The sequence below is a fragment of the Camelus dromedarius genome, chromosome 5 (genome assembly GCF_036321535.1).
Source record: "Camelus dromedarius isolate mCamDro1 chromosome 5, mCamDro1.pat, whole genome shotgun sequence".
Classification (NCBI taxonomy): domain Eukaryota; kingdom Metazoa; phylum Chordata; class Mammalia; order Artiodactyla; family Camelidae; genus Camelus; species Camelus dromedarius.
The window spans coordinates 11,065,168-11,083,367 of record NC_087440.1 but is presented as its reverse complement, the minus strand read 5'-3'; the positions used below and the strand labels follow the sequence as shown (position 1 = coordinate 11,083,367).

At 39.2% G+C, this 18,200-nt stretch overlaps 1 protein-coding gene across 2 annotated transcripts in view; it reads right to left on the bottom strand.

The window, feature by feature from the left end:
• The window catches only part of NEDD4 (NEDD4 E3 ubiquitin protein ligase), a 114,480-nt gene that overhangs the window by 14,055 nt on the left and 82,225 nt on the right, over positions 1-18,200 (bottom strand). For both annotated transcript variants that reach the window (XM_031453000.2, XM_010979581.3), the window contains 10 exons: positions 15,895-16,061; positions 13,914-14,031; positions 13,659-13,826; positions 8,743-8,808; positions 6,094-6,213; positions 4,626-4,829; positions 3,378-3,458; positions 3,109-3,163; positions 2,955-3,013; positions 1,855-1,920 (listed from right to left, as the gene is read on the bottom strand). In XM_031453000.2, the coding sequence (XP_031308860.1) occupies positions 1,855-1,920; positions 2,955-3,013; positions 3,109-3,163; positions 3,378-3,458; positions 4,626-4,829; positions 6,094-6,213; positions 8,743-8,808; positions 13,659-13,826; positions 13,914-14,031; positions 15,895-16,061 (1,104 nt within the window). The remainder of the gene's footprint in view (positions 1-1,854; positions 1,921-2,954; positions 3,014-3,108; positions 3,164-3,377; positions 3,459-4,625; positions 4,830-6,093; positions 6,214-8,742; positions 8,809-13,658; positions 13,827-13,913; positions 14,032-15,894; positions 16,062-18,200) is intronic.

Genomic DNA, 18,200 nt, shown 5'->3' with positions numbered 1-18,200 from the left:
CAGGGGAAAAGGCTGAAGACAGCTCGAGGCTTTGGAGCACTGGGTTAGACGTTTTTATCTCCATCGTGGTGTTCTGCCTTTTGCTGTGATGTGTCCAGAAAGGGAGTTTAGTTTTTAAATCCTGCTTGAGACTTTTTGTTAAATTGAGGAGTCGGAATCTCTTCCCCACGCTCTTGAGTCTCTCCTTCTGGAACCACTTCAAGCCTCTTAAGCTTTCTTTCATAATTTAAAAAATCTTTTTGTATGTTTTTGTTGCATTCTCAGTAATTTCTTCTCTTTATCACCAGTACGATATGTCATGGGGGAGAAGAGCATGGACTCTGGGGCCAGATCACTTGATCTGTATCTGGCTTTGCCACTGATAACCATAGAACTCGACCACTTTGCCCAATTTCTCTGAGCCTCGGTTTCCTCACCTGTAAAATGTGACAGTAACAGTCCCTTCCTTGTAGATTTACAGTAGAGACTGCATGGGCAATACATGTAACTTGTTGAGGAAAATGCTCAGTAGGCAGTGAGAGCTCAGTAAATATTACTGCTTTCATTATGGTTTCTGTGTTCTGTGACCTGCTCTGGGGGGGAAGTCAACCTCTGTATCACATTTCTAAGTGTTCAGACTGGCAAATAGAGAAGCTAGTGCTTCTATTCCACCATTATGTTGTCGTTAAGAGTGAAAATATTTACCAAATAAATCAACAAAGACTTAAAATCCCAAGGAATTTTAAGAAGTAGGACACAAATTTCCAGAGCGATTTTAATCACAGTGTTATTACTGCAGATGAGTTTAAAGCACTGATGATATTTTAAGATTTTATTAAGATTTATTATAAAATATTTGCACTAAAAAAATCTATATTTCCTCTTTAAAAAGTTTTTTTGGATGGAAAAATCTGCAGTCACAGACCCACCATCTTGAATCTTTGGAAAAGCAGGCTTCCAGCTTGGAAGGCAAGAAAGTGTAACCCAATGTAGCCACCTAGTGGCGGTACTTGTACACTGCAGGGCAAGGGGAAAAGTAAGAGCAAGTAAGAAAGGCTTAAAAAATGGTCATCCCCTCAGAGATCTAGACAACAAACTTGGTGGCCACTTGTGGGCGGGCAACAGGGGGAGGAAAGGATTATGGAATTATATGAAATCATGTCTGTGAAACTTTGAAAACTGTAAAGCACTACAGAATTTAAAGAATCTTTCACTGATAAAAAAATTACTCCAAAAAAAAGGTCGACACCAGCAGAAATGAAACAGGTGGGCAGATGATGAGTTTAGTTCCAGACATACTGAATGCGCGGTGATGGAAAAAAGTGTAGTGAACATATCTGATAAGCAGAAGGAGACGAGCCACAAGAGGACTGCTCCAATCACAGCCGTACTTTCAAACTATGCAGACACACTATGCAGACACACTATGCAGACACACTACACATAGTGTGAAGAAAGTGTGAAGAGTGAATGACCATCCCTGGAGGACGCCGGTCAAAGCAGGAAAAGGAACCCAGAGAGCCTGCCTCCACCATCAGAGTCTGGACCAAGGGATAATCTGAGCCACTCTTGCTCAGTTTCTACAAAGTCCATACCCCACAAACCCATGAGGAAACCAGGTTAGAGCGCTTTAAAAAGCAAACCTTTAACACTGTTTTTCTATATTACAAGGTATATAGAAAAATAAACACATAAAATAATTGTGGTCTTCAATGATTTATCACAGCTACTCAAAAAATAAGCATCCTTTCCCTTTAGAAACTATTCGAAGTTGTTAATATACAGAACAAACTCTCCATTACTTTTAAGAATGCATTTCCCATTGCTTTCAGTCTATATGACAGTCATTCTTAAGAACTCGTAAGTATCACTAACCTGCTTCTTCAACTTTCTTCGGAAGAACTCATACTTTCTTTTGTAATCCCTGGAGTAGGGCACTGCCTTGAGTTGAAAATTTTGGAAAAATAAAGAAGGTTTAGGTTGCTTTACTCTGGAACAAAACAAAAAGTTCCCCTCTGGGTATTTTATGAACAGAAGTTAAAGGCATTAAAAGAGAATATTTGGAAGGAAAAGTTTAATTCAAAGAAAAACAAATATAAGACTTAAAAAATTTTAATTTCTCCATTTAAGATAAAATTGTATTCACAGCAATTCCTATGGCTGTAATTTTCATCATGCAATATTCTTGAAATGCAACAGGCCAGAAACAGGAAATGTCTTCCAAGCAGAGAAATATTAGAAGTGAAAATTTCCATTTCTAAAGAGACTTTCAAAGTGATTTCTCCATTAAAGGAACAATTTGAAAAATGTACTTTTTCCTTGAACTCTGAGGCGATGCCTTTTTTATCCATCATTTTAAAAAGACTAAACATGGAGACAAGAGTAATTTAGAAGAATTGTGTTTTCAATTTTACTTATTTTTGTGAATTAGAAAACAGTATAAAATCTGAAAAACGGAAGCAGGAAAAAGTAGCTATATAAAAGAGGATAATGATTTTCCTATCATTAACCTGACTCAAGAGTAGTATAAACATCATACATGGTAATAATTGTACTTAAATATGAGCATGCCTTATATATTTACAGCGATTTCAACCCAAAAGTTCAAGACCAGACCCTGAGTTGACAGGACGCTGTCTGCTTCCTCACCAGATACACTCTTGGCACCTCTGATCTGCTGAGGATTGCCAACATTCTCTTTCAGTGGCAAGTACCAGTCTGAGCACAGCAGTCCACTGCCGTAGCATTTTGACTGTCTGGCCCACTGGCCTCCCAAGGCTGCTGCACAGAGTTTGGATGACTTTACATGCTCTTTTCAAACAGCTGAGACCCAGTATATGGGCAGTGGGGAGCAGAGAGATTTGCAAATGTGCTTTCCTCTCCACGCCTTTAGGGTTATGACCTTGACCATTCAGCCCTGAAGAGACAGGTGAGAGGACAACCCCATCAGAGCACTCTGATACAAAGAGACTTACTGGTCCGGTTATTGCTACATTCTGCAACCGAGGATCTTCCCACTGGGTTCTTTTTATATCTGAAGAGAGGGAGGAAAAAAAGGTGTTCTTCATTCGCATGCACAAAATTTGATATTTCAAAAAACAATATAATGAAAAATCACATGGCACATACTATGATTTATGTAGAAGATTCTTCCATCAGTGTGAGTTCTTTCTTCCCATCCTGGCTATAATGAAGAATAAATTTCAATTATGTTTTCTGTATGGGCAGAAAAACGGCCTTGGTTCTATGGCTGATTTAATTCGCATATGCCATTCTTACCAGAAGATATCAACACCTTTATGACAATATTAAGTATAGTTATTCAGGAACTACTGTATTCCAAAAACCAAAATGTTTGCGATTGCTGAGTTAGACCAGCAGCAGCTCGATAAACTTACAGGTAAAGGCCCCAGGTCACTGGAAGAATCAAGAGACGTCTTTCCTCTCAGGTGAGCTGGAATTTTCAGTCTTGGATCTTCCTTTTTTGGTAGAGTAAATAAAGAAAACAATACACACACACAAACTTTAAAATCAAGAAAGTCAGTCTGTTACTCTGTTTTCTAGTATCAACGGATATTTAAAATACTCTCTGATGAAAAGTCTACTTTTCTTTCACTTGCTTATGCTATGAAATAATAGGTACTCGTCTAAAATCTATCAATCTCAGGCTGCAATATTCAGTTCTCAGATCTTAAGAGCAAGATCAGCACTAACTCACCATCTCTCCCACAGAAAAACCATTCAGAGTATTTTGCCCGCTGTTTAGCGATTGTGTCACCACACAGGGCTCATCTCGAAATAAAAACTGGCAAGAGAGCAGCACACAGAACTGGACCACATATTCTACGCTTTTCGGCACCTACCTGCGAAGGTGCTAATTCATTAATATTTTTGAAAGACAGGAAGATAAGCTCAGAAAGGTTATTATAGGAGAATCAGATTGTTGAAAGAAAGGACAAAATTTAACTTATTTGGGTCAATTTATATATCATTTTATGACTGTATTAAATAATTCATTAAATAATTTTAGTTTTATTTAGGTATGTTGGTCTTTTAAACAAATTAATTCATCAAAAATCTCTTCGTCTGCTGCTGATTTTCAGGAATTTTTCTATTAGCAGTAAACCAACTGCTCAACAACTTTAAGCCTTATCTTAAAAATACTGGTTCTACCGAGCCTCATAAGGTTTTTTGGGTATTAAATGAGATACAGATTCAAAAGTACTTTGGAACTAGAAAGCCTCCTATAAAGGGAAAAGATTATTACTAAGTATTCATAAGCATTCATGGCTAGTGAGTGGAAAACCAGACACAGGAAGTAAATATATCTCCGTGACAATCCATTCCAACATTAAAAATAGGCATAAACATATTGAATAGAAATAATACTGTTTAAGAATTCAACATATCTTTATATATGTATGTATATGTATAACTGAATCATTTTCTTTGCTCTGCACCTGAAACTAACATTGTAAACCAACTACACTTCAATAAAAAAATACTCAATTCTAAAAAGAAAAAATTCAACATATCTTTAAATGAAGACTAGGAACTGTAGGGTATGTTAAAGCGTATGTAAGGATGATCAAGAACTATACATAAGAGACTGTATATAAATATAAATTAGAGAGCGTTCAGGTTACCCAGGTGGTGGTTTTGGTGTTGTGGTCAATGAAGAAGGGCCTCCCATTGGGCGCGTGCCGGACTTCCCAGCCTTTAGGAAGGAAGCCTTGCTCCATTTCAGACAGCTGGGCCACCTGCTGCGCCGCCTCGCTCGGCGGGGCCTGGGGTGGAGGGCCTGCAGAAGAACCCTGGCTTGATGGCAGCTGACTCGTCTCCACTGCAGCCTAGTGCATGGATTCAATCACGATATAGTGTTTAAGAGAGAACACACAAATGGCTGTGGTTAAAAAGGTGACTTAACTTGCAAAATGGAACACGCATTTATAAACAGGCCTAAACACTGGAAGCTCATTTTTCTAATAAGGTGTTTCGCTGAAGCTTATTTTTGAAATAATTGGTAATTTCTCAGCTAATTCTTGAGTGGTAAGATGCTGATTAACTGTCAGTCTGCTGTGGATGCACATGACTGGAGAGGCCGAGTCAGTGGGTCTGTGCCCTGCTTGCAAGGCAAGTCACAGGGCCAGCTGGAGGAGGCTGTCTTTGCTCACCCAGAAGACTCACACAGAGCAGGAACCCCTCATCTATGGAAGTGGGTTCTTATGCCGGGCAGACAAAATGAATGGCAAATACCTACCACAGCAATTGATAATTGAGACGTCATATATTCACACAATGAAACATAAGGCAGTGGTAAAAAGAAACACTGAATCTACATATAGAACAACATAGACAGGGTTTTAAACCAAAGTTGAGCAAAAAAAAAAAAAAAGATTTACAATTATACAATATAACATCTTTGCAAAATATGACACATAAACATAAATAATATTTTGCATCATTTAGTTCTCTATGTTATGTATAGAACAGGCAGGAAGACTACCCCACAAGCTCAAGCTGGTAGTTCTCTCCAGGTACGGGGGACCAAGTGCTTGGCTAAAAGGAATTTAGTTTTATCTGTAAGATTTTATTTTAAAAAAGGAAATGTCTAGAAACAAAAGTGGTGATTCGTTAATGGTGGTACGTTTGGATGTTAAGAAAGTGGGTATCTGCTGTATTATTCTCTGTACTTTTCAGTGTTCAAATATTTCTCAATACGAGAAATGGTGATAAGGTAAAATAAATATTTTCCTAAATGCTCACAAGGAAATATTACAAAGGACACTCACTGTTGCCAAGGACACGGTGTCATCATCGCAAATTTCTTTGAGAGATGCTAATCACCATGATTATCTTTTAGCAAAATAATGATCTTAACCATTCAAATTACAGAATAACCCAGTGGACCAGATTACTGACTTTGTCCTCTTACTCCCAACTGGGCTTGTCTGACCTAATCACAAGCGGTGATTCATGTATGTTAGAGACCTGCAGGAAATGGCAGGCAATTAGCATCCAGCTCGTACTACAAAGGGACGTAACAGCTTCCATAGAAAAATGTGACCGTTGAAATGATGTGAGAAAACAGGTTAACGGATGGACTGCAGGTACCTGTACAGTGGGCTTTGTCCAGGTAGTAGTTCTGCAGTTGTGATCCACATAATACGATCTTCCTCTTTCGTCTTGTTTTTCTTCCCAACCTGGCGGTAACCCAGACGAAGTAGGCAAAAGCTAAAGTAAAGAATAAAAGGAGAATTAAAGAGTAATAGGAAAGACTCCTTTTTAAAAGGACCGCATCCGTTTTTCACTGCTAGCTCTCTTTAAAATGAATCATGTTTTAAATCATATTTTAAAGTGTACAGCATTGCACTTAAAAAAAAAAAACTCAGGAGAACAGACTAATGATGAGAGTGTTAATACTAAAAAACCTGACAGTAATAAGAACCACACGCTAAGTGCTTTGACACAGACCATGTCATTTAAGAGCCACACGAATCTTAATGAGATAATTAAGATGAGTGGCCCGCTGGACTTACGAGGAAACCGAAGCTTACAAAATGGAAGTAATTTCCTTACATACAACACTGCTAGTACGGAGCTGAGACCTGAACCCAGGTAGTCTAACTACAGAAGCTATGGCCCGTAGCTGCCAGGTCAAAAGTTACTCCTTCCTTCTTTCCGTGAGGGCTGGGGAGGGGCTGATCACTGTAGTTTATTACAAATGAACGGAGAGGTCTAGTTACCCAGGTTTACTTAAAATAGTCCAGGTCTGGCCTTCCTTTCATCTTTTGAACCAGATCAGACTCTTCAAGGCTTGGCCTGGTCCCCTAACGTGCCTTCCATATTAAGACGATCACCGCTGGTCTGTTCACTAGACACACTGCTCCCTAGACACACAGTGGGTAGATGTAACTGCGGACACTTATGATGAACTGTCAGTCTACAAAATAATGGAAGTCAGAGTTGCCCAGCTTTACCAATGTCCAGCAGCTGGTGAGCAGCTAAAAGGAATGTAGTAGATTTATCTCCACAATGGATTATCGTGAGCTGCTGTGACATATAACATGGGCAAACCTCAAAAACATCGTACTGAGTGGAAGAGGCCAGACGCTTAAGATGGCATACTATATGATTCCACTTACATGAAATTTTTACAAAAGGCAAAACAGTAGCAACAGAAGCAGATGAGTGGTCGCCTGGGGCCGAGAGGAGGTATTAAGACAACTTTTTTGCGGCGATGGAAGAGTTCTTAAACCTGACTGTGGTGATGTTTGCACAACTGTACAAATTCATTAAAACTCATTTTTTTTGTTCACTTAAAAATGGGTAGATTCTATGTTCTGTAAATCGTATTTCCAGAGAGCTGCTTTAAAAAAAAACTCTAATCAACGCACTGTGAAGAAAAAGGCATGGAAATAGCTTTCCCAGTACACATGATGTAATCCTTCGCTAGATTCTGCGGCTCAGCTGGTGCACTTAAGACTGTTTCTTGGATGAGTGCCTGTAAGTCAATCAGAAATTCACCATTCTCTTGCATGGAGAACAACGACAAAGTACAGTGGGAGATAAAACAGGGGCCTCTGCTTAAGTGAGCTCCAGTCGAATGGAGGAGGCCAGACGGGGCCGTAAGTGAGAGGAAGGCTGCGGAGGGCATCCACGCTCCTGTTTATGGTCAATACAGACTGAGCCAATTGCACAAATGGGTGCCCCCTCCCTCCTTAGCACAGGGTCTGTGTCCCTCTCTTGGTGCAGAATCACCTTTTAAGAAGGATGAGCCACTCCCAGGTCAAGGACTTTTGAGTCTATGGCTTCCTATCCTGGAACTCCCATAAAATTGAAAACAATCTGAACTTTTCAAAATTAATATACAGACTGCCATTCAAAATCACAAACGGTTGGTGGCAAAAAAGTGAGATGGCCATTCCCAGCCGGGAAGTGAAATGGGCACAGACCCAGAACAGGGAGAGAGTTAGGAGACGCGGCAGCCCGTTTGGAAGAAAGAGCCCAGACGGGAATGAAGGCTGCAGAGGGGTCCATGGGAGGCTGAAGAGGCTGGGAGCCTGGGCCTCTTTTGTTGGGTTTAAAGAACAAGAAGTGGGGACCATGTAAGGAAGAGACAAACTCAAAACAATGAGAGTTGAGGCAGGAAGAGGATGGAGGCTGGGAGACCCAAAGGGAGTTGCAGTCCAGGCGTGAAGTTGTTAAGTCTAAGCTCCAGTCAAGACTGTGGCTGGAGATGCTACTGAGGGGGCGGCAGACGGCTCGGTGGCTTGGAGGATGAAGGGAGGGGGTGAAGGGGACTGACGGGCCCCATCCCGGCCACTGAGCCTGCTGACACCTGCTGACACACCTGCTGGAGTGACTGGCCCCTGATGGACCTTCAGGTGTGGGGCAGACACAGCTGCGAGACGCCGTGGGCTGCACACAGAGCAGAGGCCACTGGACACTAGGGTCTCGAACTGGATGCTGCCTGCCGCCCACACAGTGCATCGCCCACCAAGCCCAGACGCCACCCACAGCCACCAGCACGCAGGGACTGGCCTTCTTACTATGGGAGAGACAGCGCTCCTGGTTTGGTCTTTAAAGGGCCCACCAAGCCCGCTTCCCCTCCCCCAACCTCATCCCCCAGAGCCCAGATGCTGTGATGGAGCAGTGCTAGGCAGCCAAATGGTCATATTCAGTGTCCCCCATATCCCCTCCCCAAAAAGCTGCTAGGTTTTATATTTTTATTGAGGATTGAGGGGAGAGGATAAAACTCACCACAGGAAGTGTAGGCTGTTCCTCAAAAGTATAGGCTTGTAAGCTGCCTCTTCTGTTGGAATGATTCTTATTAAAAGTGAAAAAAGGAACAATAATAACGTTAGGTCTTTGGTTCGTCTTCGAACAGCATGTGGGGCGGCGGTGGAGGGGTACGATGGGGCAGAAGAAAGACCACACACTCCGCCTGCGTGGAGACTGCAGGGAGCTGCTCAGACAGGCTCAGCCCCAGGCCAACCTCCGGTGCACACCTCTCCCCCGACACCTAGACTGTCTCCTGGACGCTTTCTCTTCAGCGTCTAACAGAGAGCCCCTTATTGTGTCCAAAACTGGGTTTGGTTTTCTCCACCCACACCCACTCAAACCTGTTCCTCGTTGCAGGGGTAGCATGTGAGGCCAGCAGGTGCCCTCATCAGGTATCAATCACCCCCCTTCTCCCCGTCCTGTCCCTGACAGCCAGGTCAGTCGCCAGATCCTATGCATTCTACTTCTTTACTAGTTCTCAAATACATTTCCCTTGCACTTTTTGGAAAAAAAAAAAGTCAAGTTTTCATCATTTGTCACCTTGGCTGTACTGCAGCAGCATCCTAATAGATTTCCCCACTTTAAGATTTCATTGCTTAACTCTAATCTCCACACTACACGGTGCAGCCAGAGGGCCTTCTACAGGGTAGGCTTGATCATATTCTTTCGCTCAGAGCCCTTCGGTGGCTTGTTGCAGTCACTAGGATAAAATCTACAGCACAGAACACCACGTGAGTGAGCCTCCTGACGGCTCCAGAACTTCCCACCTCACTGGACATCCCAGATTACTTGTTTCCAGGAAATCCCATGTTCTTTCTTTCCTTGTGCTTTTATATGCACGCTGTTGTCACTATCAGAAATATTTTAATTCTGTTATTTAATGACATCAAAATTTATAATATACATATAAATTAAGTCAGAATAGCCACTGCAGTATGGTTTACAATAACAAAAAACTGTAAACAATCTCAAGTCCAACAAAGGAGACTGGAGAGATGGCTTAAGGGTTCCCTGCACAAGGGAACGATATTTGATTATTTTTCTGTTGTTGGTTTTTAAAAAGAGCACATCTTACTCTATATAGAAAACCCTAAAGACTCCACACAAAAAACATTAGAACTAAGAAATGAATTCAGCAAGGTAGCAGGATACATGACTAATATACAGAAGTCTATTGTTTCTTTACACTAAAATGAAGTATCAGAAAGAGAAAGTAAAAAAAAAATCCGGTTTAAAATTGCATCCAAAAGGAATAAACCTAACCAAGGAGGTGAAAGACCTATATGCTGAGAACTATAAAATACTGATAAAGGAAATAGATGATGAAACAAAGAAATGGTAAGATAGCCCATGCTCTTGGATTGGAAGAATAACATTGTTAAAGTCACCATACTACCCCAAGCAATCTACAGATTTAATGTGATCCCTATCAAATTACCCAGGACATTTTTCATAGAACAAATAATCCTCAAAATTCATATGGACCCACAAAAGACCCAGAATTGCCAAAGTAACACTGAAGAAAAAGAACAAAGGCGTAATCCTCCTAGACATCAGACAATACTACAGAGATACAGTAATCAAAACAGCATGGTATTGGCACAAAAACAGACACATGGATCAACGTAACAGAATAGGGAGCCCAGAAATAAATCCACACATTTACAGTCAGTCAATCTTTGACAAAAGCGGCAAGAATATACAGTGGAGAAAAGACAGTCTCTTTGGCAAGTGGTGTTGGGAAACTCAGCCTCCTGTAAATCAATGAAGTTAGAACACTCCCTCACACCATATACAAACATAAACTCAAAATGGCTTAAAGACTTAAATATAAGACATGACACCATAAAACTCCTAAAGAGAACATAGGCAAAGCATTCTCTGACATAAACCATAGCAACACTTCCTTAGTTCAGTCTCCCAAGGCAAAAGAAATAAAAGCAAAAATAAACAAATGGGACCTAATCAAAGGAAACCATCAACAAAATGAAAAGACAACCTACGGACAGGGAGAAAATATTGCAGATGATGTGACCAACAGGGCTTAATTTCCAAAACATACAAATGGCTCATATAAGTCAATAACAAAAAAACAAACAACCCAATCAAAAGATGGGTTGAAGACCTAAACAGACATTTCTCCAAAGAAGACACAGAGATGGCCAATAGGCACATGAAAAGATGCTCAACGTTGCTAATTATCAGAGAAATGCAAATCAAAACTACAATGAGGTATCACTTCACACCAGTCAGAATGGCCATTATCAAAAAGTCTGCAAATAATAATTGCTGGAGAGGGTGTGGAGAAAAGGGAACCTTTCTATACTGTTGGTGGGAATGTAAATTGGTGCAGCCACTGTGGAAAATAGCATTAAGGTTCCTTAAAAAACTAAAAATAGAGCTATCACATGATCCAGCAATCCCACTCCTGGGCATATAACCAGAAAAGATGAAAACTCTAATTAGTAAAGACCCATGCACCCCAGTGTTCACAGTAGCACTATTTACAATAGCCAAGACATGGAAACAGCCTAGGTGTCCATCAACAGATGACTGGATAAAGAAGATGTGCGTGTGTGTGTGTGTGTGTGTGTGTGTGTGTGTGTGTGTGTAATGGAATATTACTCAGCTACAAAAAGAATGAAATATTGCCATTTGCAGTAACATGGGCGGGCCTAGAGATTATCACACTGAATGAAGTAAGTCTGACAGAAAAAGGCAAATATTATATGATATCACTTATATGTAGAATCTAAAAAAATTACAACTGAGCTTATTTACAAACCAGAAATAGACTCAAGGACATAGAAAAAAACTCATGGCTACCAAAGGGGGAAGGCAGGGGGAAGGATAAATTAGGATTATGGGATTAATAGATACACAGTACTATACATAAAATAAACAATAAGGATTTACTATATAGGACAGGAAATTATATTCAATATCTTGTAATAACCAATAATGGAAAGGAATCTGAAAAAGTATATATATATAAAAGAACCCCTGAAGCTTTGCTGTACCCCTGAAAACAGCACAATATTGTAAATCAACTATAGTTTAATTAAAAAAAAAAAAGAGGCAAAAAAAAAGAGAGCACATCTATATTTACTGAAATGGTCCAATGTGTATGATACAGCATGAAAAAAAAGTAAGCTACCAAAAAGATAATCTCAGGTTAAAGAAAGATATATAAATATATGTGTGTGCATGTATGTTTATGAATATATAGAAAATGTTTAAAACAATATAGGCCAAACCATTAATGGGAATTGAGGGAGCATATTTTAGACGTAAGACTGAAGATTTAATTTTAATTTTATATGCCTCAATATTGTTTCAATGTTTTTCTTTTTCTTTTTTGTATCCGTTTCAGTTTTTAACCATGACCATACAAGACTTTAAAAATAACAAATTATTTGTTTGAATTATTACGCACAGGGTATGAAATTCAATACAAAAGATATATGTCTTGCTCACCCTGTTCCTCCCTTCAAAAGCAAGCAATGCTACCAGTTTCCTGTTTTAATTTTCAAGAAATATGATATACATATTTATTCTCTGCCATTTAAATGATTTACATAGATGGCAGCACATCAAACACACTGTTCAGTATCTTGCTGTTCTGCAGTGAGCAGTATCTCTTAGGGGCTGTTCCATACATCATATACATTCAAAGACACTTGATTCTTTTTAATTGCTGCACAGTATTTCATTGTATGAATACCATCTATTACGTCTATAATTAAAAAAAATAACAGGAGGGAAGGGAATCAGATCTTATGTGATTTATCACCAGCAAATCAATGCAGTCTATCTTTTAAGTCTTTTTGACTGACCTTTCCCACTCCCCTGCCAAAAAAAAAATGAAATGAATAGAAGACAGAAGAGACAGGTGGACGAGAGAAGGGGAAGGGGGCAGGCACACTTGCTCCTGGATAATCACACAGGTATTGACACAGAACTGTCTACACTGAAGCTTCTTGAGGAAGGTGCTGAACAGAAGTCAGCAAACTTTTCCTGTTAAGGTTCAGAAAGTAAATATTTTTCTGTGGGCCATACAGTCCCTGTTGTAACTACTTAACTCTGTCAATGTGGCGTGAAACCAGTCACCAGCAATACCTAAACAAATGGGTGGGTTGTATCCTAAAGACTTAACCAGCATGCAACGTGCCTGTAGTCAGCCCTCCACAGTGACTGAGTGAAAAGAGGGGAACTCCAACTGGAAATGACCATAGGACCCTCAGATGCCTCTCCGTCTTCCATCAAAAAGATCTGCCTTGATGATACAGATAGATCAGAGAGCCAGCCACAGAGATCTCATCATGGCAGTGTCTACTGGAGCACTTGCCTCTGGACCCCAGGGACAGCAATTTTTATAGCAGTTGCTGGGGTGAAAAGATCATCTATCTCCCTGTCCAGCCTACATCAGCTCTTATTCACATGTGCGTTTGTGACAAGTGATATAACCGAGAAGCAGAAAAGCAGCCTGAACACCCAGGACCTGGCTTGGCACTTGGCACTTGGCAGCAGGATCCAGACAAAAATCAAGACTACTCTGTAGTCATGCCTGAACACAGCAAAACGTGGGCCCTGCCCAAGCCACAGAATACCAAATACCTCCCTATCCTGGCAAATGTGAGTGACCGCTGTTTTGTTTTCACTAATTATAGCTTTAGCCTTGTTCCAGATAAGATTTGAGATATTCAATGACATATTTCAAATCATTACGCTGTACACCTTAAACTAAGACAATGTGTTATCTCAATTATATCTCGATAAAACTGGAGAAAAAAGACATTTTATGTAAAAGTTAGATATTACATGGAATAGTATATATAATATAACATAATATAACATTCTGACGCGACAACAAAATCTAAGAGCATCTTCCTTACTGAGCTGGCTACTGGCTGGCCAGTGGCTGAATTTCCACAAATAGTGAGTCTGGCATTTAATCCTTCTGCAAGATGAGTCTGGACATCCACGTTACTCGATGGTGGAGATGATGGGAAGGCCTGATTGCCAAACATGTTGGCTTCATCTTCTCTTATAATTTCCCAGTTCTAAAAATGAAGAGAGTAAGCTTAAGTCACACATACCTTCGTCTAATGCTATATGTCTGTCAACAAGAATAAGAAAATTATTTCTACCTCGGAAGACTCCCGATTGTCGACACTTTCTGTTTCCTCAGATATCTGCCGTCTGGTGGTAAAAGCACGCTGTGCTTGCAGCTGCATGTTACCATTCTCAGCATCTGTTAGGTTGTCCCTGCGTTAGAAATGTGAACGCCATCACTATGTCTGAAGAGAGTTCAAATGATAGTCAAAAATCCTGTGTTCATTAACAAAAATACCTATATTCGATCAGAATTTATTGTTTTGGGCCAAAGGCTGGTTCAACATGCACAGATTAAGCCATGGGCACACTGGTACCTTCAGAGTACTTTGCGGAGTTAAAATTTTTGTGAAAATGTGTAATGTGCCTGAGTGATATTTTCATTCATCACTGTGCCTAGGATAATGTCTCACATGTGTGGGCACTCAAAAATATGTGTTGAATGAATGAATACCTGAGTTTCATAAATAATTTCATTATATTATTATTTTGCCATGGTATTCCAAGGGTACAATCTAAAGTAGTGCTGGAAAGTTCATAATAACAGAAGCTTTAAGAGTTACGTATACATCTTCATGAATTAGACAGTAACGTTTTCCAGAATTGATCTTAAGCCCAGAGCAGTGTCTCCCATGCATGAATGCAGAGTGTACGGATGCTGCAACTAAAAACTTAAGAAAAGCTTAAACTTAAATGGTATCTGCTTTTGATCATATACAGTCATGGGCCCATTCTGAAAAAAGATAGTAGGATACTAGTAAAGGCGCGCTGGGGTCTAGGAAAGGTGTGGTAAATCAACCCGAACACCCTTTCCCCAGTCATTCATTAGTTATATTATTTTAGCGAGTTGTATACCATAAAATAAAGAATTTGGTACAAGGATTTAATAACAAAATTTTTGTTAATTTATTTACTACAATATAAGTCCAGGATAGTCAAAGACCAGTTCTTACTGTACTGTTGCACAGTGGTCCTAAGAAAATGCCTCAGACATTTTTTCCCCAAAAGAACTGATTTCAGTTGGCTGAAAACAACATCAGCCACAGTGAAAGAAATGTGATTCTGCTCAAGTCCAGCTTGCCACCATACCGGGGTATGCAACAGGGCAATTTGGCAGAATTTTATAGTGTCTTCAGTTTTGCACCCTGTATGGCATTCTACAGAGATCAATGCTTCTGTGACATGAAGAACTTGGCATCACTGATTTGCTTTGGAAGGATCTGAGGACAGAAAATATGTACGAAAGTGCCTGGACTATAGCAGACACAAAATACCAAAGCCAAAAATTAGAAGATTCATAAACAAATAAGAAACATTTTATGTCTGTGTCAAGAAGTAGAAGACTAAAGAAAGACTTTGTAAGGCTTATCAGGAAGAAGTGGAAGGATATCTGATAATCAATATGAACAATGGGAGGATCTGTCAATGTATATTTACAAATACACAGTGTGATGATAACAAAAGAAAAGTGTCACTGAGGAGACATAAATTAGAATACCTCAAAGGTCATTCTGTCCTTGATCTGTGTACAGTGGAAATTATGTATATATTGACCGGAAAGGCAAATGAGTATTTAACAAAAGAAAGACCTTGTTACTGAGTCTTTTATATTTTATAAATAACCTATATTTTAAAAATAATTTACTGGAGAAATTAACATTCCACTATATTTTAGTAACAAACTACAAAAAGTCTCCAAGATTTTCTAAACCAGTCTGAAGAGAAAAATGTACCTTTTGTGGCTGCATAATAATTAAAAACAAATAATTCACCATCTCTTAAAATAAAGAAGCAGTTAGAAGGTGACTCAAATAATTTTTAACATAATCAAATCATTTTAAAGAAGAAACAGGTAAGATAGCATTTTTTAAGCCCTGGGCCATAAATAAAAATCCTAGTATTCTTACAGTTCTGGGATTCCCATACTATTACAAATCCATTTGAGCCATGGGTCCAAAATGAAAATTAGTGGTCAAACGTATTCCGATTATAAACATGAAAGACATCAGCACATACTGAAAGGTTGGTCTTTTCCACTGTGTTCTTCTAGATTCATGGTTTACATAGTAGGTCCTTCCAAGAATATCCTGTCTCTCTTCCCATCCTGGAGGTAGAGGAGAAGGTTCTTGCTGATGCTGCAAATGGCAAGCAGCATCCGGTTGGTCCAAAACTACCCAGCCAGGCTGAAAAACAGAACAGTAACAATGAACTCGAAGCTTAATTTCTTTAATTTTATAAATTATGCTAGAGGCAACTGTAAAAGAGATTTAGCATATCCAGTTCCAGAAACTATGCAAAGACAGAACTGGCACATCGTCAACTTTTAAGACCATAATATGAAGATTTTATGATAATGAAGATTTTATGATAATGAAGATTTTCAGTTTGCAAAATGATTACATTTAAATTTTACTTGAAACTGTTTTAAATTCTTTCAGGTAAGGTTTTAAAATACATCTAATAGAAGAAAATGGGCAGGGAAAACTTTTAAATAAACAAACAACATTGGAAAGCCCTGAGAAATTGAGAAGCATAGTTTAGACTAATGTAATCTTATGCTATTCTCTACATTATAAACAGGGATCATGTCTTATTAGACATTGTCTCTCCCATAGAGAAAGAACCTTGTTTATGATGGAAATACATAACTCTCTGAAACCTAAAAAAACTCACTGGCTGAAGGTCAAACACGTAGAGGTGTGATAGGGAAGGGCAAATGATTCAGAAATAATTGAGAGATTGAGAAGTCATTATGATTCTCTGGTCTGACTTTTCTCTTTCCCCTCTGGACCATGGAAAGGCATTTTGGTCAATTAATAAACAGCCAAAGAAAGAAAGTTTTGTTTTGTTTATATGCTAGAAAGGCACTGGAAATTTCCTCTGAGACTAGCAAGGGGCAAATACACAAAAAGCCTTAGCTAGGAAAAAGTAAGGAATTATTTGAAAATGGTAGTGAGGGTTAATGACATGCTTTTATACAAGACACATAACAGAAAAGGCAGTCAGTAAAAGTTCTGCTAAATACTGATATAGTTAGAAACCATAAATAAACTAGGGATGAAAACTTAAAAATTCTCCTAAAGGTATACAAAAGAAGACCTGAGTAAATGGAAAGACATGATACGATCTTGAAAGATTTAATCTCACAAAGGTGTCAATTTTCCCCAAGTTAATTTATAAAAGTGCCAAGATTTCAATAAAACTACACTGTGGGTTTTTTTTTAAAAATAGCAAGACAAGGCAATTCTCAGGTTCAAACAGAAATAGAAGCAAGCAAGAAGAGTCAGTACAATTCCAAAAAAAAAAAAAAAAAAAAGAAGAAGAAGAAGAATGAGTGAAGATTAACTTTGTCAGATAAAATATACCATAAACCACAATTACTAAAGCTGTGTAGCACTGGTACATGCAGAGACACACAGCTTAATAGAAGCAGAAAGCTCAGAAAGAGACTCAAATCTATAGGAGTTTAGCATATGATACATTTCAAATTTGTGGGAAAAGAGTTGATTTCAGTTGCTACCTCATACCTTATATCAGAATGTCACAGATTGAGCAATATTTAAAATGCAAAAAGGAAAAAAAAATGTAAAAAGGAAAACCAAACTGTATTAGAAAAAACCTTGGGATATCTAAAAAATATATTCTAAGAGTGGAGAAGTATGACACCAAATCCAGAAAGCATAAAAGAGACTGATTTGATTATAACCCCCTAAATTTGTACATGGCAAAAATTACTAAAACGAAGTTTAAAAATGACAAATTGGGGGTACCAATGGTATTTGGTTCCATAGATATAGCTAAGCAAGAATTTTCTTAGTATATAGTCTTTTTTCCCAGGCACTTGGGATCCAGCACTAGAGGACTGTTGTGTGCCAGCCAGCAGACGGCTTAGAAGATGGAAGAGAATTCTTCCATGCTGGAGGGCTGAATCTAAACATGAAGGGTCAGGGAGAAGAGCTGGGAAGAAAAGAAACATTTTCTGGCAGCAGGGAGAAAAGGACGGGTTTCTGCAGCAAGGCTGGTCTCTTTGGCACGCTCCAATGGGAGGGTTACAGGTGGAGGTGGAACAGAAGACCAGGGGTAGGAGAGAGGAAGACAGACAGAATTATTCAGGGGAAAGGGATCTGGAGGGGAAGTAAAACTGACTGCCTTTCTTCTTACCTTTTCTGTGGGAACTGACATCATGTTAATTTTGTTTCTTGCTTTTTATTGTCCAAACTTCACTCTCTCCCGGTTTCCTCTCCCCCTTTACTTTGTCTCTCCATCTATGTCTCTATCCACCTTCCTTCTCTCTTTTTCCTTTCTTTTAAGTGATCATGGTA